This window comes from Dasypus novemcinctus, chromosome 15 (genome assembly GCF_030445035.2).
Source record: "Dasypus novemcinctus isolate mDasNov1 chromosome 15, mDasNov1.1.hap2, whole genome shotgun sequence".
Lineage (NCBI taxonomy): Eukaryota > Metazoa > Chordata > Mammalia > Cingulata > Dasypodidae > Dasypus > Dasypus novemcinctus.
Window position 1 is genome coordinate 4,039,554 of NC_080687.1, and position 24,166 is coordinate 4,063,719.

Consider the following 24,166-nt stretch of genomic DNA (forward strand, 5'->3'; position numbering starts at 1 on the left):
ACTGTGTTCAGAGCTCAGCCTCCATGACCCGCTCCAAGACAGCACTCTAATCACCAACACTCTAATCACACACCACTCTAATCACACACTCGACCACTCACTACCATGTGGTCCTTTTAGTTCTCAGCAGAGCACCCAGAAACTCTGCTATTCTTGTTTCTTTTTACCTATGACCCATTGCTCCACCAAGGGTAAACTCCACAAGAGCAAGTCCTCTGTCTGCTGGTTTATTACTGTATCCCCAGCACCTAAAACAGCAGGGACTTGGCAGATATTTGCAAAGTGTATGAATTTAAGCTGACATGGGAAGTATGAACAGAAGTTAAGCAGATGAGGTGGTAGTAGGGAGGAATTGATTGTTCTAGTACCCAGAGGCAGGAAGATGCTTAGGACATTAAAAAAACAGAGCTCTATACCCCCCAGGGAATTCTTGGCCATGTGTGAGACATTTTTGGTGGTCCCAGTGGGGAGGTGCTGCTAGCAGCTTCTGGGTAAAGGCCAGAGATGTTGCTTAACATTCTGCAATGCATAGGAGAATGCCCTCCACAAGGAATCTCCAGCCCCAAATGTCAACAGTACCAAGGCAGAGAAACCCTGAGACAAGAGGATGACGTCAAGGTACAGAAAATGAAGGTGATAGAAACAGGAAGACCAAAAAGTACACATTTGAAGAGCACCTGATTTTATCTAGTTTGTTTTCTACCTGAAAACGTATGAACACTTTGAATCTGGTGTTTAGTTATGCATCTCTCTGAGTTGCCAGACCACGTATGCAAAACATCTAAGAATATTCCCATTCCTTGTTGTCAGAGCATTAAGTTAATGGGGTGATGCTAAACTCATGCTGGCTGTCACTGGAGTCCAACCCCCTGGCTTATGTGTCTGTTTTCACACTTCTTTATATTCCAGATGACCAAATGTGTTTTCTAAACCAATAAGTAATAATTAGCTGGCAGTCAGTTCTTGCCTCATTCTCCCATCTTATTTGAGGATGTGATGTGAGTTTGCATTATATTCAGGTTTCTATTTTGTATAAATGTAATAGCAGTTAGCATTTTTCTAAATGCTATTTGTACTTTGTCTCCTTCAACCTTCAAAACAGCCTCTGAGGTAGATACTGTTATTAGCCCCATTTTTCACATGAGTAAATGGAAGAACAGTCAAGTGATTTGTACAACATCACAGAGTGGTCTGAGGAGTTGAGCTTTGTATCCCACAGCGCCCCTCTGGACTGCTCTTATAACCACAGGGTGACACCTTCCCGATGTAGACTGCAGTGGTGGCCATGCAGAGACGGTGACCATGCGTTCACTGTGCATTGCCAGCACAGGACAATGCTCGTACATGGTGAGTACATACTGGTAGAATGAATATATGGCTGGGTGGGATGGATAAATTAGGGAAATTCTTGGAAGGAGGCAGTCTTCAGGAAATTAGTACTATACAGTGGTTAAATGCTAAGACTGTGGAAAAAGATTGACCTGGGCACAGGTCCAGCTCTGGTGTTTACTTGCTCTAAGACTTGTAAAAGTGACATAAACTCTCTAAGCCTCATCTCCTTGCATTCCCACCTCAAGAGCTATTCAGGGAGTTAGAGAACATAAAAGGGTGTTTACCCTGTACCTGTCTCAGCAGATGCTCAGTAAGTGTGAGAGAGGGTAAAGAATGGTAGTAGAGGAGATCCTTTAGAGATAGCAAAGAATAATAAGAAATAAGAAGTTGATTAGGCCAATGGAGCCTGCTAATAGGGACCCCTGAAAGCCTGTTTGAAGATTTTGTGTTTTTGTTTGAGGGGTTGAATGATTGGTTGGTTGGTTGGTTGGATGGTTGGAGGGTTGGATGGTTGGTTGGTTGGTTGGATGACTGATTGGTTGGATGGCTAATCGGTTGGTTGGTTGGTTGGTTGGATAGTTGTCCAGTTATTTAGATGGTTGGATGGTTGGTTGGTTGGTTGGTTGGTTGGTTGGTTGGTTCATTGGTTGGTTCGTTGGTTCGGTTATTTGAATGGTGGGATGGTTGGATGATTGGTTGGTTGGTTGGATGACTGATTGGTTGGTTTGTTGGATGGTTATTCAGTTATTTGAATGGTTGGTTTTTGGTTGGAGTACAGCAGGAAAGTGGTGAAACAATGCTTTATGAACATTGCCGGGGGCTGCGAGTATGACAGATCGAGCAATTGGACAATCAGGAAAGCCATTTTAGCATTTTAGTAATACAGATAGTTTCTTATCTGTGTTATAACAAATTACCACAAACTTGGCGGTTTGTTTATTCTCTTACAGTTCTAGAAGGCAGAGGTCCAAATCCATTTCATTTGAATAAAATCAAGGTGTGGGCAGGGCCACACTCCCTCCAGAGGCCTTGGGAATAATCTCTTTCCTTGGCGTATCCAGTTCTATGGCTGCATCCCCCACATTCCTTGGCTTTTGACCTCTTCCTTAATCTTCAAGGCGAGCAGTGTAGCATCTTGCTCCAGTGGTCACATGGCTTCTTCTGCATCAAATCTTCCTCTGCCTCTCTTCTACGAGGACACTTTGATTACATTTAGGGCCCATTCAGAAAATCCAAGATAAGATGCTTACTTACATCTTAATTATGTCACACATGGTAATGTTCACAGGTTCCAGGGATTAGGACCCACATATCTTTGGTGACCTTGGTCAGTCCACCCCTCACATGTGTTTCAAGGCTGGTCTGGGGTAGTGACTGCAGAGAGAGGGGGCACAGATAAGTCCAAAACGACTACAGAGAACTAACTAATACTTGTGCAAGATGAAAGAGAAGGAAAACTAAAAGATGACCCTGAAACTTTTAAGACCAATTTAGGGAAAAGAGCATTTTGGAGGAAGAAATATGGATGTGATTCATGTTTCAAATAATGTAGGAAGCAAAGAAAAGAGAAATTTTTTATTTTGATACTTTATTCCAGACTCTGAGCACGGTGCTTTCATCTGCACGGTCTGTTGTCCTTTCAACGATCCTGTAAGACAGTTGTTATCATCTTCTTACATCCAGGGAATGCATGCTTCAGAATGGAAAGCACCGTGGTCAAGGTCACAGAGCTAGTAAGTTGCAAAGTCAGAATTGAAAGCACAGTGTCTTTAGGTCATGCTAAAGACTTTCAGGAGACCATGCCAGAAAAGTACCTAGGCGGTCAGAACTAGAGGGAAGAGCTGGTACAGGCGTATGTGGGGGTTGTGAGCCAAGATGAGCCAAGATGGGCATGGAGATGTGGAAGCCCCTGTCTGTTGGAGCATCCCACAGAGGAGTGGGCCAGGCTCAGTCTTGCAAGGTGCTGTAAGAAGGGCCCAGAGCAGGGAGAGAAGGTTGAGAAGTAAGCAACGAGGACAACCATGAAACACGAAAGCTAGAGAACCAGAAGAAGTGATGAGGGGTCAAGAGAGAAGGAAAAGAAGTGAGGCTACCAGGGGAAGTGGTCACTGTAGAACGAGAAGACTCTAGAAGGGCAAAGACATGCTCTGCCTGGCAGTCAGTCCCGAATGGAGAGATTAGCAACTAGTGACCAGCATGCACAGCAGTGGCTGTGTGGGGGGCGAGGGAGAACGCCATTGGCAAGGAAATGAAGGTCCGGCAGGGTGAAGTCCCAAGCAGCGTCACTGGCACTGCTGTGACAGAGCACCACAGATGGGTTTTGTGCTTTCCTGCAGCAGAAATACAGTACGAGAGGCTGGGAGATTGAATGCAAGGTGGGCAAGGCGCAGCTCCTGGAACCCCGTGGAGCAGCTCCTTCCCGACCCCTCCCAGCTTCGGCGGTGGCTGCCCTTGGCCCTCCTTGGCTTATGGACGCATCCCTCCAGTCTCACCTCCGTCTTCACATGGCCATCTCCCCTGACTGTCCAGATTCCCCTCCTCCCAGAAGGACATTGGTCCTATTGAATGCAGCCCACCCTAATCCAGCTTGGCCTCGTCTTTGTGCTTACATCTCCCAAAACCCTTTTCCAGATGAGGTACATCCACAGGACTGGGGTAGAACTTCATCGCCTTTTGGGGGCCTCTGTCCAACCCCTAACCCTTGCCTAGTGTCTGGAGGCTTCCTCCTGTTCTCCCCCACCCCCTGGCTAGAACTCAGGTATGACGTGGAGCCAGTGGGACCCTGTGGACAAGGACGCTCTGTGGAGACCTGGCTTGCTGGGCAACTCGTGGGGCCAACCCACCAGCCCGCCCCGGACCCCTTGCACCTCCAGAAGCGCCATCCATGAAAGAGGGAGCTGTTCCCTGGTTTGACTGTTCTCCAAAGGCAGCATCTGCGCGCGGCCTGCAGGTGTTAAATAAGGCTCCCACCGGCCCCAGAGCTGCGGAGCGGCCCCCCGCGGTTTCCTGGTAGCCGCCGCGCCGAGCAGGAGCACGCCCTGTGCCATCTGGAGTGCTCCGCCTGGTGTTCTGGAACCTGGGCGGCCGGGCCGGGTGCTGGGCTTGGACACACAGGGCTGTATTTTTAGAAGGTACTTTAAAAATCTCTGTTTCTGGGACTTTATTTCCCAGCTCAGACATACCCACGGATGCCTTTTCCTCCACCTCAGTCTGCTGAATACCTTATTTTTTTAAAGCTATTTTTCAGTTTTTCTCTCTTGGTTGCTTTCATCCCAGACATGTTACAGATACGTCTTAGAAGAGTAGCACTCGTTCCAAAGCCCACAGCCAGTCAGGGTGGGTCCGTGCGGAAATCAGGTAGAACCAGGGCCGACTGCCATGCTCTTTGGAGCGCAGAACCAGACCCTTCTTGCAAGAAGCTTACATTTGGCTTTTCCTGTAATGCTGCTGTGAAGTACGAAAATCATGTTTCTGTAGGAAGAAAACTTTCACTGTCAATTATACCAGGAATGCCGTGTTCAGCTCTCCCACATTGACGAGCTGGGGTCTCATCTGGATGGTGCAAGCTCCGGCAACCTTGAGGCATGAGCCGGTGAAGCCGCAGGTGCCGTGGGTGAAGTACATGAGTGGAGGAGAAAGTGAAGTTGCTACCCACTGAAAGCCTTGAGAAGTCTCCAAGGGCTCATGCTGACTCAGAGGACATAAACCTGCGAGGGCAACCTAGAAGAAGTCTTACTTCTTAAACATAGAACTGCAGTGTAATTCCTCTCCTAGGTTTATATCCCAAAGGATTAAAAACAGGGTCTCAGATACCTTTACACCAAAACTGATGGACACTTGGAAGCAACCCAAGTGTCCCTCAACAAATGAATGGGGTCAAACCAGATGTGGTCTATCCATACAATGGAATATTATGCAGTCATAATAAGGAATGGACTCATAATTAGGAATGCTACAATATGGATGAGCCTTGAAAACATGCCAACACAAAAAGACAAATATTGTATAATTCACTTACATGAAATATCTGGACTAGACAAATCTGTTGAGACAGAAGGTAGATTAGAGGTTACTGGGAACTGGGGTACAGAGTTTCTCTTTGGGTGATGAGAAAGTTTTGGCAATGGAGTGTGGTGATGATAGTATAAGTTCATGAATATAATTAACACCATTGAATTGTACACTTAAAAATGATTAAAATGGAAATTTTATGTTATTTCTTTTTTAAGGACATTTTTTAAATTAAATAGATCACATAGAACATTACATAAAAAACATAAAAGATTTATTTCTTACCACATTAAAAAATGGAAAAATAAAAAGAAGTCTAGCATGCTAGAGTTAGTGAGAATGGCTAGTTTTCTTTTTTGGTCATTCAGCTTGTGCCATTTTTATAAAACATCTTCAGAACTGAGTGTGCTCCCTGACTATTCTTTGCATATAGCAACAGACAGGAATATTGTTCCATTTCGAAGCTTTGTACCATTACCAAGTAAAGTGGAAGCTTGTCTTGGTAATCAGGATAAGGAAGAAAGCAAGTGTTTGCTGCCCCTAATGGATTCTTCTAGATGAACTTCCCATCTCCTTTGGGGTTCAGAGTGAGTGAATTTTGGTGGGGAGGAGTTGAGAGGCCTGTGCCTGCGAGCGCTCTTGCGCAGGCTGGTTTTAAAGAGAGTAGAGGAGTAAACACAGCCGGCGCTCCGATGCACGCAGCGTAAGCAAGGCCGTCTGGACCATCAGCTTGTTGCTCTCCAAAAGTGTGGGCCGCTTGGCAGACATGCACCCTGCTGTGTGGTTCCTGCCGTGCAAGTCTGTCCGGTTCTCTTGTCCAGCACCTTCCCAAGCCCTGCAGCCTACCTGCCACCTGTCCCCACTGGGGAGACCCGTGGAAGGAGAGCCGCTCAAGCTGCCAGGAGCAGGCCGTGGAGGAGGCTCTTTCCCTGGGCCCCTCCTGTACATCGACGTCAAGTTCCTCTTCCTAAGTGTGTCCATCCCAGAATGTCCCGCGTGGAGGTGGGGGTCGTTTTACATCTGTAAAGCTCACATTTTATAGACTGTAGAGAGACCTGCACGTGGAGAGGTTTCTAAAGCAGAGGTTAAATCACACCTTGCTCGCTTGCTATGGAGGGTTGGTCACCAGAGAACCAGCTGACGTGCTTGGTCTGTGTCCTGCGGGCTGCCCGGCGAGGCTGCCGTCTTTGGGACCGAGAGAAACCCTTATGCTGAAGCTGCTTGCAGTGGCTGACCTGCAGTCCTTCAAAACTGCTTTCCTGAGGAGTGTCTGTCCTGCCCAGTATTGCCACAGCCAAAGGAAAGGCGGCTCTCGTAGAACTGGTCAGTAAAATATGGGGGTGTCAAAAAGTGTCAGGAGGAGGTCGGGATTGCCCCAAAAAGGAAACGCCCCATAGGAGGGGGAGAAGGGAGGTGTGGCTTGCTTCCTTGCCAGGTGCTCTCAATGTCCTTCAAGTGAGCAAAGGTTCTGCTTCACTGGCTGTTTAGGTGATAGGATTCACCGTGTTTCTAAGTTGTGCTTTTAAGCTGACAAAGATTTTGGCATTCTCTCCGAAGTGGGTAAGCTTCTGTTTTTGTTCCTTGCACTTTGCACCTTTATAAAGTACAGTTCCCATTTCAATTAATTAAAATACTTGAAACCAAAACTTTAATGGGAAAGAAGTCTGTTGTTGCTTTTAAAGGCTTGGTGCTGCAATTTTCTTCAGTTGGGTTTTGACTCTAGAAAAAAGCAGCTGCTGTAATTTTCTTTGTCCTGATCATGTTGTTCAAGCTTGGCCTTTCAGAATCATTCTACTCCCCACTACAACTTGGGAAGCTTCACTCTTATCCTGCAGGCAGGTGGCACAAGATTTGTAATATTTGTAACTGGTTTTCAGATTACGACCCCTGAGCTCTTACTTCACTGTACTCCACTTCTGAGAGTTCCTTGTTTGTTTTGTCTGATGCATTAAACATCTTTTTTTTTTTAATTTAAAACTTTTTATTATTCAAGTAAAGATTGAATGGACGGGGGGAGAGTGTAAACTATTATCCATGTGGTGCAGCAGTGCTCCAAGATATATTCACCAAATGCAGTGAATGTGCCACAGTGATGAAAGAGGTTGTTGATGTGGGAGGAGTGGGGTGAGGGGGTGTGGGGGGTATGTGGGAACCTCTTATATTTTTTTAATGTAACATTAAAAAAAAAATCTTAGAACCAAAAGAAAAAAAAAGATTCATAGGAAGTAGGAAGCAGTGCAGAGAGGTGCACTGTTTCTCTTTCTCCAAAGGTTACATGTTAAATAATTATAATGAAATATCAAAACTCAGATCTCTGATATTGGTATATGTGTACTTAGTCCTATACCATTTTATCATGTGTATATTCCTGTAACAATCACAATCAAATTACAGTTGATCGCACTGAAGCTTCCATACCTACATTTTAAATTCAGTGTTGCTGTGAGAACTAGTCGTGTGCCATCCTCCCGCTATTCCCATCCACCTGACTTGCCCACCACTGACCGTGCCTTAGAGAAACTTCCAGGCTTCCTTCATAGTGGAACCACTTGCTGAGACCACAACAGCAGACCTGGGCCGTTGAAGAAGAGATTTGGGCTCCAAGCCTCTTCTGTGGAGCAAGAGGTTGGATTCCATCAATGAATTCACCCAGTTAACAGCAGGACCAAAGCAGCTCAGGCCAGTAAGTGTTTATTGAGCAGCTATTGCCTACCTTTACCATGCCAGGAATTAATTAGTATCCAGTGGAGGAGGGCTGAGTCGTCTTGATGTGTTAGTGCAGTGTGAGCTAAGCTTGAAGGAACCAGGGGGTGCTCTGCCAGCACAGCCGGAGCTCAGAGGCCCTCTCCAGCACTGGGGACGTCCAGTGGAGTGCCTGCACTTGCCATGCTGAGCCCGAGCTGCCGCGCTGACCTCGTTCCCAGAACGTCCATCAGCCGAGTGGGGTGAGGTGGGGTCCCCTATGCCAGAGCCTGCCTAGGCGGGAGCCAGAACCGGCAGTTCTGGCGCCTGTGGCAGAGTGTGCGGCAAGCCCTAAAATCGGCGTTCTCACTCATGCCGTGGCTCACACATGGGCGACGTTAACTGAGTGCGCCATCTGCTTGCCTTCTATTTTAACCAGTCACTCCTGCTGACTCAGTGCTGAGCTTTTTAAAGTATTAACTTTAAATTTCTGTGACCTCTAAAGCCGAGTGACTTGGATCAAAAAGTCTCTGGTCATCCTGCCCTCGTTAGAGTTTTGATTTTCATTTAAAGTGATTATACTTAAAAGCAATTTGTTTCATAAACCAAAATTTTTCAAACTTGAAGTCCATAACAAAAAAATTAATGAAACAATTCGGTTAAAAGACTCTGTGCCCTACTGCTGGTAGCAAGCATTTCTTCTCTTTCAGTCCTCCTCCTCTTCACCTCCAGCCATTCACTCCCCAGGGCTCTGAGGAGACACCCTTCACTCTGCTCTGTTCTGAGTCTTGTAGCATTTAAATTCCACATATACTCGCAGTACCCTCCCCTTCCTTTATATGTATATAAAAACAATCTAAACTACTTGTTGGTTTGGATGTTAGAAAAAATAGGAAAAGATGTCAGTATGAAATAGGATGCATAAGGTAAAGAAACATGTTTGAGCTTAGAAAACCGGAAGTTACATGGATGGAGAAGGAAAACTTCAAAGTTAAAGTCAGGCATCAGAATTAGATCAGGAATCATGATTTTTTTTAACTGAAGTATAAAATAGTACAAAAGGTCACAATGGCAAAGTTAATAAACTTTAACTTAATTTTAAACTACTATACTTAAAAAGAATAACATATTTAAAAGACTAACATATCTAAACAACTACTTAAAAAGATAAGTATGCATAACATGATAGACAAAGGAATAAACCCCTAATGTATGATTACAAAAAGGACTTCCCAACCAGACCTGGGCAAAGGATGTTAATAGGTAATTGGAAAAGATGGTCATCAGAGGGGTTGCCCTTACGCACACCTCAGCAGGACCCCAGAAAAAGCCAAAGTAGATACAACCTACGTGCTGGTTCTCATGAAGGCTACGGAGATTCACAGGGTATATGGTCATGGCAGATGGATTTGAAGCTCTGTGCCATGTCACAGGGCCCTGCTTTGGAATTTGTGCTCCTGATTGTGATGGAGCTGGACTCAGATGTGACTTTTCTACACATGCCTCTTCTGTGGTTGGCATTAGGGATGGTCCATACTCAGGAGACTTGAATCTCTGGACTGCCCATGTGCCAGCTGGGCCCTGAGCCTCAGCAGAGTGGCGACTCCTACCCTCTGGTTTGTTGATCTTACCCAGGTCAGCTAATGGGGAGATGAAGATGGTCAACCACCACACCAGGGAATCAAGAGTGCCTACAACTGAAAGCAGAGGAATTGGATCCACCATCCATGTGGAATCTAAGCCCCCTCTTGATCTAGAGGTTGAGTGGACATCACCATCCCAGGGTCCACAGAATGGAGGAATAAATATGGACTAGAGTGGACTTACTGATATTCTACTATAAAACTATTGTGATGAGTAATAGAAGAAATCTTAGCATCGAAGTGGAGAAAGTGGCCACAGTAGTTGCTGAGGGCAGGGAGAGGGTAGAAGAGATGTGATGTGGGGCGTTTGGGATTGTAAGTTGTTTAATGTTATTGCAGGGTCAGATGCTGGACTTGACATATCCTGCCATAACCCATTGAATGTACTGGGGGAGAGTGTGAACTACAGGGTCAACTGTTACCTGTGTAGTGCAGCAGTGCCCCAAAATGTGTTCACTGAGTGCGATGAGTGTGCCACAATGATGAGGGAGGTTACTGGTGTGGGAGGAGTGGAGTGGGGAGTGGGGGAGATACAGGAACCTCATATTTTTTAGTGTAACATTCTTTGTGTGATGTATATATCTTCAAAAAAATACAATTACAAAAATGCTGTGGTGGGGGATGGGGAGTGGGTTATACGGGAACCTCATGTTTTTTCATGTTTTTCAATGTAATATTCCTTGTGATCTATTAACTTTAATTTTAAAAAATTTAAAAAAAAAAGAAAAGATGAAATCTAAATAGCTAATAAGCATATGGAAAAAATGTACAACTTCACTGGCAAGCTAACCCATTCAGATTTAAAGCAATGAAGTCCTATATTTGCTTAGAAATTAGGAAAGTCTTTTTTTAAAGACAGAACTGAATCTCAAGGAAGGATCAGGCAATGGCCACCCTCATCCTCAAGTGAATGTACAGTTTGGTTCAGTCTGTCTGGAGGGTGATTTGTCAGAAGCTTTTAAAAAACCTCTTTGTTTTGACCTGCCAGTCCCACTGGATCCAGCAATATTTTTGAGCACCTAAAATGTACCCTATGGTTTCTTACTATTAGAAATTAAATTTTGAGTGCCAGAGACTAAACTTATCCCAAGGAAATAATCAGATAACTGAGCACAAATTACCCGAATATAATTGAGTAATTAATTATAACACTGCAATATTGAAAGCAAGTTAAATATCTTTGGGACTTGATTAATGAATTATGGTGTATCCATCAGTAAAACACTCTACAGTCAGCCCTTAAACGAGCGAAAATATTCACAATACTGTCAAGTGTGAAAAAGGTTGGTAACACATCAATATGTACAGACTGTTCCCAATTTTGTTTAAATATAAAAATGAAGAGCAAGTTGTAGAAGTTTGTATAACACCCTCCCAAAATAAGTATCACTTGATGGTCATTATAGGTCTCGTTAATATCTTTTGTATTAATAATTTTTTATCCACGGTTTAACACTGATTATCATAAGCATAAAAATAATTTTTTAATTACTAGAAGTGGTTTCTTGAGACCAAGATGTCTGAATTTGCATAAAATGTACTTGGGCAATGCAGTTCACCGAAAAAAGAAATGCAAAACTCTTTGCTGTTCAAGATCCTTGGTGTCCCCTTAATGAGCATGGAGCTAAGGATTTGCATGTAATGGAAGTGAAACTGTGCACACCTCTTCCCCGGCACAGCCAGCCTCCCGCCGTGGCGCAGTGGGTCCCTGGACCTGCTCTGTGTTTGTAGTGGAGTAATCAGCTCTTCACCAGCTTGCCGGTTGCCTCTCTGAGCAGATGCTGTCAGATCCCACACGTGCTGAGGCATCGCCGTGAAGATCCCAAGAGCAGTAAACTCTGGCCTGTCGTTAGGGCAGGACCTCCTGTCCCCTCTTAGCTTGGTTTGTGAGAGCAACCTTTCTTCTAGGTGTTTTCTTGGAAGAAAGCACCATTTGTGCTGAAGGACACATGAGAAGTGGGTGGAGCGAAATGCACCCATAGCACCTCTTGACCAGCCTGTTACTGCCAATAAGGCCTGGGGTCTTATTTACGTGGGTGTCTAGGAGGCCACCTACCCTTTCTCCTTGTTTTCCTGAGCTGGAGCTCTGGGCTGGCAGCATCTAGACGTGACCAAGGACGGCTGTCTACTTCTACTTGCAGGTGTATTGAACACTGAGATGACGACAGTCATTACTGGGTTGTGATTTGTTTTGTTCTTCTTTCCCCAGAATGCCGTGTGGTGAAATCCACCTCTTACACCAAAATAGCTTCATCGTCCCGCAGGAGCACCACCAAGAGCCCGGGACCCTCCAGGCGCAGCAAGTCTCCTGCGTCGACCAGCTCAGGTAAAGCAGCAAAGGAGCCCCTTGCCTCCATGTTTCTGTTGCATGACAGCAGAGGCTTGCAAAGCCCCATGCGCGTGGCTTCTGAGATAGTTCGATTCTGGTTATAATTTTAGAGCACGGTAGAAGGGTAGAACAGATTTGCTGGAGTAAAGCATGTTGGCTGGAAGAAAAAGCATCACGCTATTGGAAAACCTTAGTGAAGACTCAGGAAAGGCAGATTTGCCCACAAATAGGAGTGCTCCACTGATTTGCATCTTTCACCATGAAAGTGAGCCTTTTGAGGCCAGCAGCTCCAACACCAGGTTTCTCAGTGAAACCATTCATTCTTCCTGGGATTAGTTTATGAAGAGTTGCCATTCATATTTGCTGAACCTCTAGTTAAGACACTTTTTATTTGGGTCCTCAGTTTCCTGTCATGGCTGAGGAGGTCAAAGCGGTGAGGAGGAGGATTGGGAGTTTGAAAGACCACAACACTGGCCCTTCCTCTCCCTCAGCGGGTCCTCAGTATATGTGCTCTAAGCAAGATGAACCCCCTTCTCCTCCTCTGATCTTGGAACTGACCTGAGTCAGTTGAAAGACTTTTCGTAAAGTTTTGGTTTTGGTTTTGATCTTGGTGGGTATCTTAGGTTTTTTTTTTTAGCTATTGGAGAGAGTTGTTTATTAAGTGATATAAGTGTCAATCCTAGTTTGCCAGGGCTGCTATAACAAATACCACTTAATGGGCTTGCTTTAACAGGAGTTTATTAACTTAGAGTTTTGGAGGCTGAAGTCCAACATCAGGGCATTGGCAGGGCTTGCTTTCTCCTGGAGTCTGTAGGGTTTTGGCAATTCTCCAGCACCTGGTAATTGATCTCTCTCTCCTGTGTCTGCTCCTCTGGCTTCTGCTGATGTCTGGCTTCTCCTTCCACATCCAGTGTGGCCTGCAGCCCTGTTGGATTCAGGCCCACCCTCGTCAGCTCGGCCACACCTTAACTAATTGTTCCTCAGGTGCTAAAACAAGTCCTGTACAATGGGGTGGCATAACATTGGGAATTTATTGGCTCAGGATTTGAAGGCTAGGAAAAGTCCAGAACTGTGGCATCAGCAAGGCGATGCTTTATTCTTGAAGATGGTGGTGGTCTGGGCTGGCGGCTGACGGCCCTTGGTCCCTGGCTTTCCCGTCCCATGGTTTTCCTGCATTTTGACCCGGAAGACATGACTTACACTTATTTCCTGCTTATATAACAGCTTACGATACACAATGACAGCTTCTTGATTCTGATCTGCTACTGAATCTTACCACCTTCTTCTGGATGATTCCAATTTAGAGGGTGCAAGGAGTTCTGAAACTGACCACTCAGAATTAGACCAGACCTCACCGGTCAGGGCAGAGCCCTCCACAGAGCTCCCCTCTCTTCAGACATCAGCCTCAAGTTAGAGGGTTCCCAAGGCCAGCCTCACCTCCGACCAACTGGCCAAAGTTCAGGAGCTGCCACCACCCCCTCAGGGTCAGCAACTGGCTAGAACAACCCCCAGGATGCAGGATAGCATTATACTTAGGACTCCAGTTTATTACGGCCAAAAGGAAGGAAGCAGGTCCAAACCAGCCTGAAAGAAGAGGCGCACGGGGCACGGTCTGGAGGGGCCTGAGTGCTGACCTGCCCTGTCCTCCCCTGGAGTCAGGACGTGTCACCCTCCCAAGCACCCCCAGATCGCCAGCTAGAGATGCTCTTCTGCATGTCAGGGCCTGGGTTTATACTAGGACTTTGTTACGTAGGCGTGACCGGTTGAATCAAGGCCTACCTGGCTGAACTCCCTCCAGCCTCCCCCCTCCCCAGAGCTGTGGCCAATGTGATGTGACTCAAAGCCCCAACTGTCTCATCCCACGATTGACCCTTCTGGCATGGCCAGCCCCCATCCGGGATCATCTCATGAGCATAACCTATCAGGGACGAGGGTGGGAACCCACTGTGAATAACGAGACACTCCAACCCTTGTAGAGGTAATGTTCAGCGGTCCAAAGGTTAACCTTCCAAGAGCCAGACCTCTCTTCGGTGAAGTTAATTCCTCACTGCACTGAAAGGCTTTACAGAGCAGCCAACTGCTAGTCCCAAATGTGTGGGTTATGCAGATAACCCCAAACCTCAACCCAGGTTCAGGAAGTGCAGAGATGTTTCTCATGGGGACAGGTAGGGCTGCTGGGTCTCTGCTCCTCCTCAGCGATGGCCAGTGAAAAGAAGCAGTGATTGTTTCTGTGTTGCTTGATTTTCTGAAAATAACTTAGTCAGTGCTTTTTGTAATGCAGTAATGTTGGAATGTGAGTAATTTTACCTCAGTAGCCTTTAATATTGGTGTCACCAAAACCCCAAAACGGCCATGAACTTGACTTTCAAACATGAATCTCTACTTTGTCTTTTCTCCCTAAAACATTAACCTAAATTTGAAATGATTGCTATTTTTGTTCCAGTACACATCTTCCTACACTATGCACAAGTCGGAACATATTATAAAGTTAAGATCTGCTCGGTTTCTTAACTGAGCATGGTGCCATTGATAATATTGTTAACTAATATTTAAACAAAGCATTATTGTTTATAGAGGACACTCAGTTCTCTTGTTGCTTTTGATCTTTCCAACGATCTCCCAACAACAGGCAGGTGGAGCAGGCCATTAGCTCCTCGGTTTTGTGGATGAGAACAGCCTTGCCCAGGCCTGCGCTCATAATGGGCAGCCCCTGCCCCTTCCAGGCTGGCACATGAGGCCCCAGTGACCCGGGCATACCAGGCCATCCTTGGCACCTGCCGCTTCATCTCTGCTGACCACAGTTTTGATCCCTGGGGAATAACCAATGCAATATCTGGCTTGAGACTGTGCTTTCCAGCAGCCTCCCACCTTGCCATGCAAGCTTGATTGCCCGTGTCAGCCCCAGCATGGAAGAAATCCCCGCAACTCCACGGCAGCTGCCACTGGTGACTGGTGCTCTCTTTTGTAGTCAGCAGTAGAGGCAGGAGAGCGTGTCCCTACATCCTCCTTTTAGCACTAAAGAACAGTAGAAGTGACTTTTTAATGCCAGGTGGCCACTTACACACCAGAACTACCAAGGGCAGGCCTGCTAGTCCAAGCAGTTGCCAGGAGCCCAGAAGAGAGACGGAAGACCCGAGCTCTGCTCTCGGGAAGCACACACCCAAGTCCTTGGTCAGTCACACGTGGACAGAAGTGCAATCCAGGGGAATTATTAGAATCCAAAATGGGAGGGGCCCAAGGAAGGCAAAGGGACTGGAAAATAAAAGAAACGAGAAACCCTAATAGCACACAAAAAGAATACTAAGCATCCAAGCAATAAGGCGCCCAGCTCATTGAATGCAGTCTCCTTGCAAAATAAAAAAAAAAAAATTTAGTTGCCTCTTAAAGAAGCAAGAATCAATATAGGGCTTCATAGATTTGGCTTTAGTTTTTTTAAAAGTAAGAGAAAGTCATGCTTACCTACCTTGAATTTTCATTGCTATAGCCTTCCTTAAAACTGACAGATTTCTACATTTTGACCTATTCTTGTATCCTTTAGAAAGAGCATTAGGTTTCTTTGTGTTTTTTGTTTAAGGCTTTGATTCCCAGTAATCAATTAGCAAATTTCTCTTGTAGAATGGCACCTCTATTTAGAAGCCCTAGCTGTTGCATATTTTACAGCATATTTTCCTGCACTCGCGATGGGTGCCTTACACCGTGCCATAAGCTAATGCCCTTCCCTGCTTTTAGACTGCTTCCAGTCTAACATGGGAAGGCTCAGGGCGACAACCAATCATTTATTCACTCTGTATGCATTGAGAATCCACATGGACTGGCCCTGCCTGGTGCTGGAGATGCAAGACTGAGCCTTGGAAAGAGGGGGAACCGGGAACATGGCTTTTAACCATGAAGAGAGTAAAATGACCAACCGATTCAACAAGAAAGCACCGGGTATCTATAGGTACTTCCAATTCATGAGAACAGGTATTTAAAATTCTCCAGTTTTTTTTAATATAAAGGGCCCAAATCCTCTTCACAAAGTCGCTAAAAGGTCTTGCTACAGCAGAGTATAATTTGGCCTGAATTAAGGAGCTTCTACTGCTCCCCCAGCTTAAAACTTAACTGGATGTGACTCCGGAAATCCTGAAGTCTTTTTATTTATGATATTCAGAATTAATTTTTTGCAGTTATATATATATTTTATGCAACATATGCAGATAAGAATCAAAGCCAGAAAAGCAAAGAGAATTTTAATTAGCTTACTAGTCAAATTTGTCAAATTCTTTTGACTTATATCAAACACATTTAAAGGCATACTTTAATTTTTAGCTTGATCTTTTCCTTTAGTGCAGAAATTTCAGCTGTATACATTCTCTGGAGGATCTTTTCTGCTTTGTGGCTCCAAGGGCATTACAGGGGGAAAAATGCACCCAGGAAATGAAGACACTGATGATTCATTACTTGTGTTTAAGAATTTCTTACTGCATTTTAGGCTAAGTCCTCTTTTCATTCTCTTTCCTTGCACCCAGCCCCTCCTCTAGTACTCAGCAGGTTCTCCAAGGGTGCCCTTCATACTTTGGAGCCATCCTCTGAGCTCACTACCTGCTTGGGGCAGCACCCCATAAACTCCTCCCTGCTAGTCCCCCAGGTTAATTAAATATATCCTAATCCCTTGCGCTGTTCCAGGCATGGATTGGGTCTGGAGGATGTGCAGATGATTGAACCATTTTCCTGGCAAGTTGCTTTATTCTGGTTGGGAGATGGCCATGTGCATCACTTGCTGAAACAGCGAGAAGTTACCTGATCGCCCAGAGAGGAAGGGGCTCCGTTCCCCTGGTGGCATCAGAGGAAGCTTCCCAGGAAAGGGGCTTTGAAGTTGGAACTTGAGGGGTCTTGCCAAGAGCAGAAGGGCCTGGAGGGCACTCCCAGCTGAGGACGCAGAGTGAGTTGAGGCACAGAGGCGTGGAGTGTGTGGTCTCCTGGGACGGTTGCTAGCCCAACCTCAAGGCCAGAGGAAGCTCCAGGACAGGTTGGATAAGAGAAGAGCCCTGCCGGTGGGGCAGGCACACGGGCCGAGAAGTCTCGCTCTCGTGGGGGTCGGAAGGGGCCGCAGCAAGGCCAAGGCAGGCCGCGATTGCGGTTTAGAAACACGGAGCCTGATGAGGGACCGGGGCACGCGTGCGGCCACGGCAGCCTCCTGGGCAGAAGTGGTCAGGGCGGGTTGCATGTGGCCGCAGTGAGAATGGAAAAGGCCCGTTTGGGGGAGACACCAAAAGGGAAAGGGAGCCGCTAATTACCTGCTGGAGGTGAGGCCCTGGGAAGAAAGAGGGAGTGGGGAGGCTCAGGTGAGGAGAGGGGGGCAGCGAGCGCCAGCCCAGATGCATGGAGGGCGAGGCGCCCGGACACAGTAGGCGCTTAGGAAGCAGTCCCGAGCTGGAGTGGCCCGTGATTACCCGGAGACACTGGCATAGCCGTAGTGCTTTAAAGACTAGAAATGTGAGCCACCCCGCCCTGCCGACAGGACACGCATGGAGGACGGATGAGAAGGGTCCACGTCGAATGGATGGATGAGAAGGGTCCACGTTGAACGGACGGATGAAAAGGGTCCACGTCGAATGGCCTAAAGGACAGATGGAAATGGAGCCATGACACGCTGCAATCCAAGGGCAGACGAGAGCAGGGCATGGAGGACGTTGCGAGCACAGTGACGGGGCAGGGGGCAGAGAGGGGCTGCGTGGACGGAGGAGAAGCAGCCAGGAGCTTCAGAGCAAATAGAGGGCTCCCCTGGGAATGTGCTGGCTCAGGGGCCTTCCCGCAGCGAGGCACAGTTGGGCGCCAGAGGCCTGCAGGGCTCTCGTCCATAGGCTGGAGGGCGACGTGACGGCCTGCAGGGCCCACCACTCTGCAGTGACCACAGGCCGACTCGAAGCCGGGCTGCACGCTGTCGTGCTTCAGTCCCAGGACTAGAACATCGTGTTCGACAGTGGACCCAGGCCTGTCCTTTCCTTGGGCCCTGCAGCCGCCCTGCGCCTTCAGCCTCCCTCGGCACCCCTCGGTGCCAGTCCCACTCCTCCTTTGCCATCCTTTGCCCCCCACCCTCGTCCAGGGCCCCAGGCTGCAGGGCAGCTCCCAGCCGCCCTCCCCGGCCTTGGTCCTCTGCTCGCAGGCCTGTTGTCATGCCTCACGCTTCTGTCAGGACCACCTCGACTCGGCCGCAGGTTTCCTCTCCTCCGGCCGTGCCCGCGGAGCTCACCTGGACCTCCCCCTGCAGGTTCGCCTTGCTTCAGTCACTTTGCCTCTGATGCGGCTCTGCCTCTCTTGCTGCCCAGACCCCACGGCCCCCTCAGCCCCGGCTGACCTGCCTGGACGGTCCTCACCACACCGCGAGGTCACCACCTGGCAGCCCCGGGCGCTGGGCTCTCACAGGCTGTGAAGCTGGCACGTGGCGCCCTCCCAGGATGGGGGCCAGGGAGCGCAGTTTTCCAGCGTCCATGGGGCTTCGGGTGACTGGATTAAGGGAGCGGACCTGTCGGGGTTGCCTAGACTCCCTGAGGCTCAAGGACCTTGGGGTAAATGAGTAGGAAACACCCACTCACACGGCCCCTCCCTCTGCGCGGTCAGCCGCTCTCCCCACTCACCCCCTTCCCCTTCTCCCTGCGCTCCCCCTTGGGGTTGGACCCAGACCCTGGGGAGAGCCGGGGTCCCTCACCCTGAGGGGAGTGTCCCCAAAGCTGGTTTTAGGAAAAGAGCACCTCGTGCCCGAGAGTCCCCTTCCTCGGCTCTGTTGGGCAGGTGTGTGTTTTCTGCTGAAGTCACTCTATTTGGTTTTTCTTTCTTTTTTCCTTTTCGGTCTGTGGCAAGAAGTGGACAAGAGCTGAGAAAAGAGATTGTGGGAGCCCCCAGTCCCTGGCACGTGGGGGAGTGGGCGGTGAGGGGCAGCCCCAGGGAGCCAGGCCCCCCAGCAGCGCCCACCCCCAGCGCGGGGACGCGCACACGGCGGCAGGCACAACACGGCAGTGGGCACGCTCCCCTCCTCGTCCTGCCAGCGCTGCCTTGGAAGGAGGCACAGGAAGGAGATGGAGGAACGGCGGGATTTCATGTCCACGGCGGCTCCCCTCTCAGACAGTCTTGCCTGGGGCCATGTGCGCGGTCACCACACAGCATCCATTCAGCGTTCTCTGGGTGCCTAGACTTCTAAGAAAGGGGCCGTACAGAGAGCAAGTCCTTTAAGTGCACAAAGAGGTTGCCAAGTTAACACACTCGCATCTAGCATCATTTCCAAGGAGTGCAGGTTATTAAAACTAAAGCACGTTTGGCCAAATGCTGGAATTTTTTTATTAGCTCCTATATTCAAGGATGCACTTCCTGGGAGCAGGGGCCAGTAGGGTCGAGCGCAGAGTAGGCCTGCGCCTTGTGGACTGTGCACAGAACACTGGGCTCAGTGCTCAGCGAGGGCGAGCGCCGGTGGACCCAGGGGCGGCCAGGCAGGGGCAGCGTCCCCCTGCAGTCCCCCCTCTCACCAGCTCTTGGGTGGCCAGTTAGAGAACTGATCAGCACAGGCGCTGCGGACAAGCCAAGCCCAGGCGTGGCCCTTCTCTCTCCGGAGGTAACAAGCACACCAAGGGAGGACAGGACGTCGGGAAAACGTGCCAGACACGTGCGAGCAAAGGAAAGCAGCCCGGTGTGAGGCAGGGGTGCCGGCGGCCCTTCAGCCACTCACAGTAACGCAGGTGGAAATAGCGAACGGTTATGCTTTCCTGCTGTTTAAGGGCCACTGTATTAAACTGAATTTTTCCCATTCAAAATAATTTTAAAATAAAGATCTCTATAAAACTATGCTATTTAATTGAATTTTAATACGTTCTATTAAACAAGCAACCAAGCCCTTTTTATTGGCACTGAGGGACTTCTGTTATTCTAGGGTACATACCAGCGGGCTAAATACATGTGTCAAAGTTTTGAACTTAAATAACAGGACGGTGTGTGCTGCATGGCACATCAAGCACCATTTTTGATTTTGGTTTTGGTCTGGTGGTTTTTGTGTGTGTTTTATAAATTTCTCTCCCTTTCCCCTCCCCCACCCCCATTGTCTGCTCCCTGTGTCCCTTCGCTGTGTGTTCTTCTCTGTCTGCTTATATTCTTACCAGGAATCTGTGTTTCTTTTCGTTGCGTCATCTTGTTGTGTCAGCTCTCCGTGTGTGCAGCGCCATTCCTGGGCAGGCTGCACTTTCTTTGGCGCTGGGCGGCTCTCCTTACAGGGCGCACTCCTTGTGTGTGGGGCTCCCCTACGCGGGGACACCCCTGCGTGGCACGGCGCTCCTTGTACGCATCAGCGCTGCACGTGGGCCAGCTCCACATGGGTCAGGAGGCCCGGGGTTTGAACCGTGGGTCTCCCAGGTGGTAGGCGGATGCTCTATCAGTTGAGCCAATCTGCTTCCTCAAGCACCGTTTTAAAGACCCATCGGGCCTTGGTGTGGTCAAGGAGAAGGAACAGAACCCTGAACCTGACAAGAGACCGCTCCCCACTTCCCAGCAGGGTCTGCTGCAGACACGGTGGCGGTGAACGCCTCAGGGCACCTGCGATGCATTTCCAGAGAGGTGGCCTCACGGCGGGCGCTCTGAGCTTGCGGCTTTACAGGAAGGCGGAGGGTCTGAGTGGCCCAGTGGCGCCGAGAGTGGCTCAGGTGTCCTTAGCCCGCAGGCCCCCCGTGGAACCTGCTCCTCTTTCTGAGCAAGACATGAGCGAGATCCAACTCAGCACCTTCCCGCCGTGTGTCTTCGGGCAGGTTACTTCTCTGAACCACGATTTCCTCATCTAAAACAGGGAAAGTTACACCAGCCCATGCCGTAGGTTGGATAGTACAGAAGCAGCTCCCGCCTGGCGTTCAGGGTGCCCCCGCGCCCCCTGCTGGCCCTTCCGGCAGCCGTCACCGTCCTGGGGGCTTTCCACTCATGTCACGCAGGGATGCCCCCTGGACCACACCCCGTGCCACCCTCGGCCAGCCGCGCCGTCGCCGCCCACCAGGGACCCTCTGTGCGCCACCCCCTCCCCTGCCTCCACTCACTGAGCCTTTTCTCCTCCTTCCCCCCGGCGCACCTTGGACGCCCGCAGGTGGGCTCAGGAGCTCCCCTCCGCGACCGTGTAGTGTGCCTTGGCCGCTGGCCTTGGCCGGCCTCCTCCCCCGGGTGTCCAGGCCGTGCACCCTCCGCACCCCTGCCCCTTGGTCAGAGCGCGCTGCCCTCCTCGCGGGCCCACCACGCAAAACCACACCGGCCTTGTGCCTGCGCCACGTGGCACGTGGCTCCCCACTCTCGCCCGCCTGGGCCGCTGCCCTCGCACCCTGCCCCGCTGCCCTGCCACACACGCCTGCCTTGAGGCTGTGGCCCCACCGCCCTCCCTGGTGGCGTGGACCAGCTGGCCCAGGGTCCTGAGGTACCTGCCCGCCCTCCCTCCCTGCTCAAGGTGCTCCTTTGTAACTGCGGGTTCGGTTGCCGATGTCCCTGCACGCCGAAGGGCTGTGCGGTAAGGGGCAGCGGTGAAGAGCGCAGGGCCCCACGGCGAGGAGAACGCCTGACTCTGCCCCACGTGTGCTGGTCAAGGTGCTTATCGTCATTTCTGCCTCAGTTTCCTCCTCTGTAAAATGGGAGCAGCGCTGCGTACTTCATACAGCGATGTGTGGGTTGAGGGAGGTGAATAGTAAAGGTACACGTGTGTGTGGGTGTGCCTGTCAGTCTGTCACCTGCCGTTGTAACCATCTGTCAGTCATCCACCATCTATCCTTTGATCCCATCCTTCAGTCATCTGTCACCTGCCTGTCATCTGTCGTGACCTCTCTACATCTGTCATTCAACCCTCACCTGTCTTTCTCTGTCATTTGCCTGTCATCGGATCTATCATCTATTATCCTATCTATCATATATCTATAACTTCTCTACTGATCTATCATGTGTCATCTTTCAAGCATCTGTTATTCTAGCTACCATCCAGCTACCTCCCACCTGTCGTTCTGTCTGTCACCTCTCTCTCTATTGTCTAGCTATCTTCTACCTGTAATGTGGGTATATGGTTCTAATGCAATAACTGGCCTGCAAGAAACAAGGGTTCAATAATCTGCAGTGCTCTTGTGATCAGCACACCTGTCACGCTCCCTGCTGGGCCAGTGTTCAGCTCAGGGCTAAGAAGAGTGAGCAGTCTCTAAATATTCATGGAGTAAACATATAAACCAGTTTTTGTGAAGTGCCAATGCCTGCCCCGCGTATAGCCCACATCCTGACTGCCTACTTAATGCAAGTTTTGAGTTGTTTTGAGGTTTGCAGGGGCAAGGCACTCCTAAAGCTGTTTTCCTGGGAGTCCATTTTCCCTCTTTCTTTATTACCCCTTAACTTGATGAGTTAGAGGTCCCCAAAGTAAAAATGTGAATCCTTTGTTTGCCTCCCTCTTGGCTCATTTTTTTCCCTTCCAGTCGTGCAGCCCTTAGGTGTGTCCTAAAATGGAGCTAGAAGTGGGCAAAGAAAATATTTTAACATTCATCAAACCTATTTTCCAGCACCAGGGGGGTAGCTCGCCCCCCAGGTCTGTTTGAGAGCCCTCCGCCCTGAGGTCGGGGTTCGAGCTCCACGAGGAGGCCCGAGCCTCTCGCGCACCCACAAGACAGGCCCCACCGCACGCGGCCAAAGCGCCTTTCTTTTCTCTTCAAAAGAAGGCACCAAATGCACCTCAAAGGCAGGGCTCGCGACCAGCGCCGAATGGAGGGCGGCAGACCGGACCCCCACCACCGAGGGCCTGGTGCTCGGGAAAACGCCCTTTGTGAGCTGCGCGCGCCCCGGAGCCGTTCCCTGGCTTTTTCTCAGTGCGTCACAGGGACCGTTGTCCCCAGAGGCGCTTCGTTAGGATTCAGCGCGGGCGCCGGGCGGCTGTGCTTCCGGGACTCGGCGGGGCTGGGGGCGGAGGGGCTGCGTTGGCACGAGGCGCCGGCGACACCTTCGCCGCGGCTGACAACCCGCGCCTCCCACTGCCGCCCGGGAGACGTCAGCCTTACGCAGAAGCGGCATCTGCTGCCTCTCCCTCAGCGGCTCCGCGCAGCTGCCCCTGCTCCTCCAGCGCCGCCGGGCTGAGCGCGCACAGGGACCCGCTCGCGCCCTGGTCAGGCGAGGCACCCGCCCGCGTCCATGTTAGAACTCCTGGAAGGTAAGTGGCGCTCCTGCTTCCCTGGAGCCACAGCGCCTCACGGCCCCGGGGCGCGTGTGCGGTCCCCGCCCGGGCTGGTGCGAGGGACTGCCCGGTGTCCCCGTGAACCCTGCCTCCAAGAGTTCCAGTCCCTGCTCAGGCAGAGGAGCTGCCCCGGGGGCTCCAGGCTTCGCTTGGGATCGTGTGTGAGCGAGGGACTTGAGAATTCCGGGGATTTAAACCTGTTGGAAGGCAGCTTTGATTTGCAGCAGCAGCAAAGGCAGACTGAGCGTCTGTGGCCAATTACCGAGTCTTGTTCAAGGGGTCCCGCCGAGGCAGGGCAGGGCATGGGGTCCTTAATTACAGAGGACGGCGCGCTCCGGCCGCGGCGCTGAGGTGGCTCGTGGGTGCGCTGCTGCCCGGTCCTGCTGGTAGCTCCAAGGAGCTGAACTGAAGAATCGGGCAAAACCTCGAGGGGCGCAGTTAGAGCCATTGGGAAGTTCCACTGGGAAGTTGTGAAAAGCACATTTAACCAGGCCAGCGTGTGGCCTGCTGCTGGGTTCACCCCAGGGCTGACAAACCACTTTCTGGAGAAGATGGTTCCCCATGCACGGCCGCACGTGGCGAGGCGTCGGGAAGTTTCGCGCGTCCCGCTCCCACTGCCCACCTCCTTAACGCCATCTGTCTCCCCTGATTCTCTGTCCTTCTAGTTAACGGGACCCCGGGCAGCCAGCTGTCCACCCCCCGCTCGGGGAAGTCGCCAAGCCCGTCGCCCACCAGCCCTGGAAGCCTGCGGAAGCAGAGGGTAAGGAGACGGCCGGCCACGGCCTGCGGGCAGCGTCCCGGGGAGGTGGGCCTTGGTGGCAGCACGTGGCCCGGCACAGCCAGGCGCCCCCCAGGCGGGACGCCCCTTCCCGCCCTGGCTGCGCGGAGCTGGGACTGTGCGCTGCAGGTGCCTGCCGGTGCTGACACCTGCCGGCCAGGGTTGCAGGGGGCAGAGGGAGGGCCCCGGGCAGTGGCCTG

General features: G+C 50.2%; 1 protein-coding gene across 4 annotated transcripts in view; it reads left to right on the top strand.

The window, feature by feature from the left end:
* Nucleotides 1-24,166, top strand: part of DCLK1 (doublecortin like kinase 1) — a 305,725-nt gene that overhangs the window by 209,611 nt on the left and 71,948 nt on the right. For all 4 annotated transcript variants that reach the window (XM_058276956.1, XM_058276955.1, XM_058276957.2 and 1 more), the window contains exons 5-6: nucleotides 11,878-11,994; nucleotides 23,854-23,948. In XM_058276956.1, coding sequence (XP_058132939.1) covers nucleotides 11,878-11,994; nucleotides 23,854-23,948 — 212 coding nt within the window. The remainder of the gene's footprint in view (nucleotides 1-11,877; nucleotides 11,995-23,853; nucleotides 23,949-24,166) is intronic.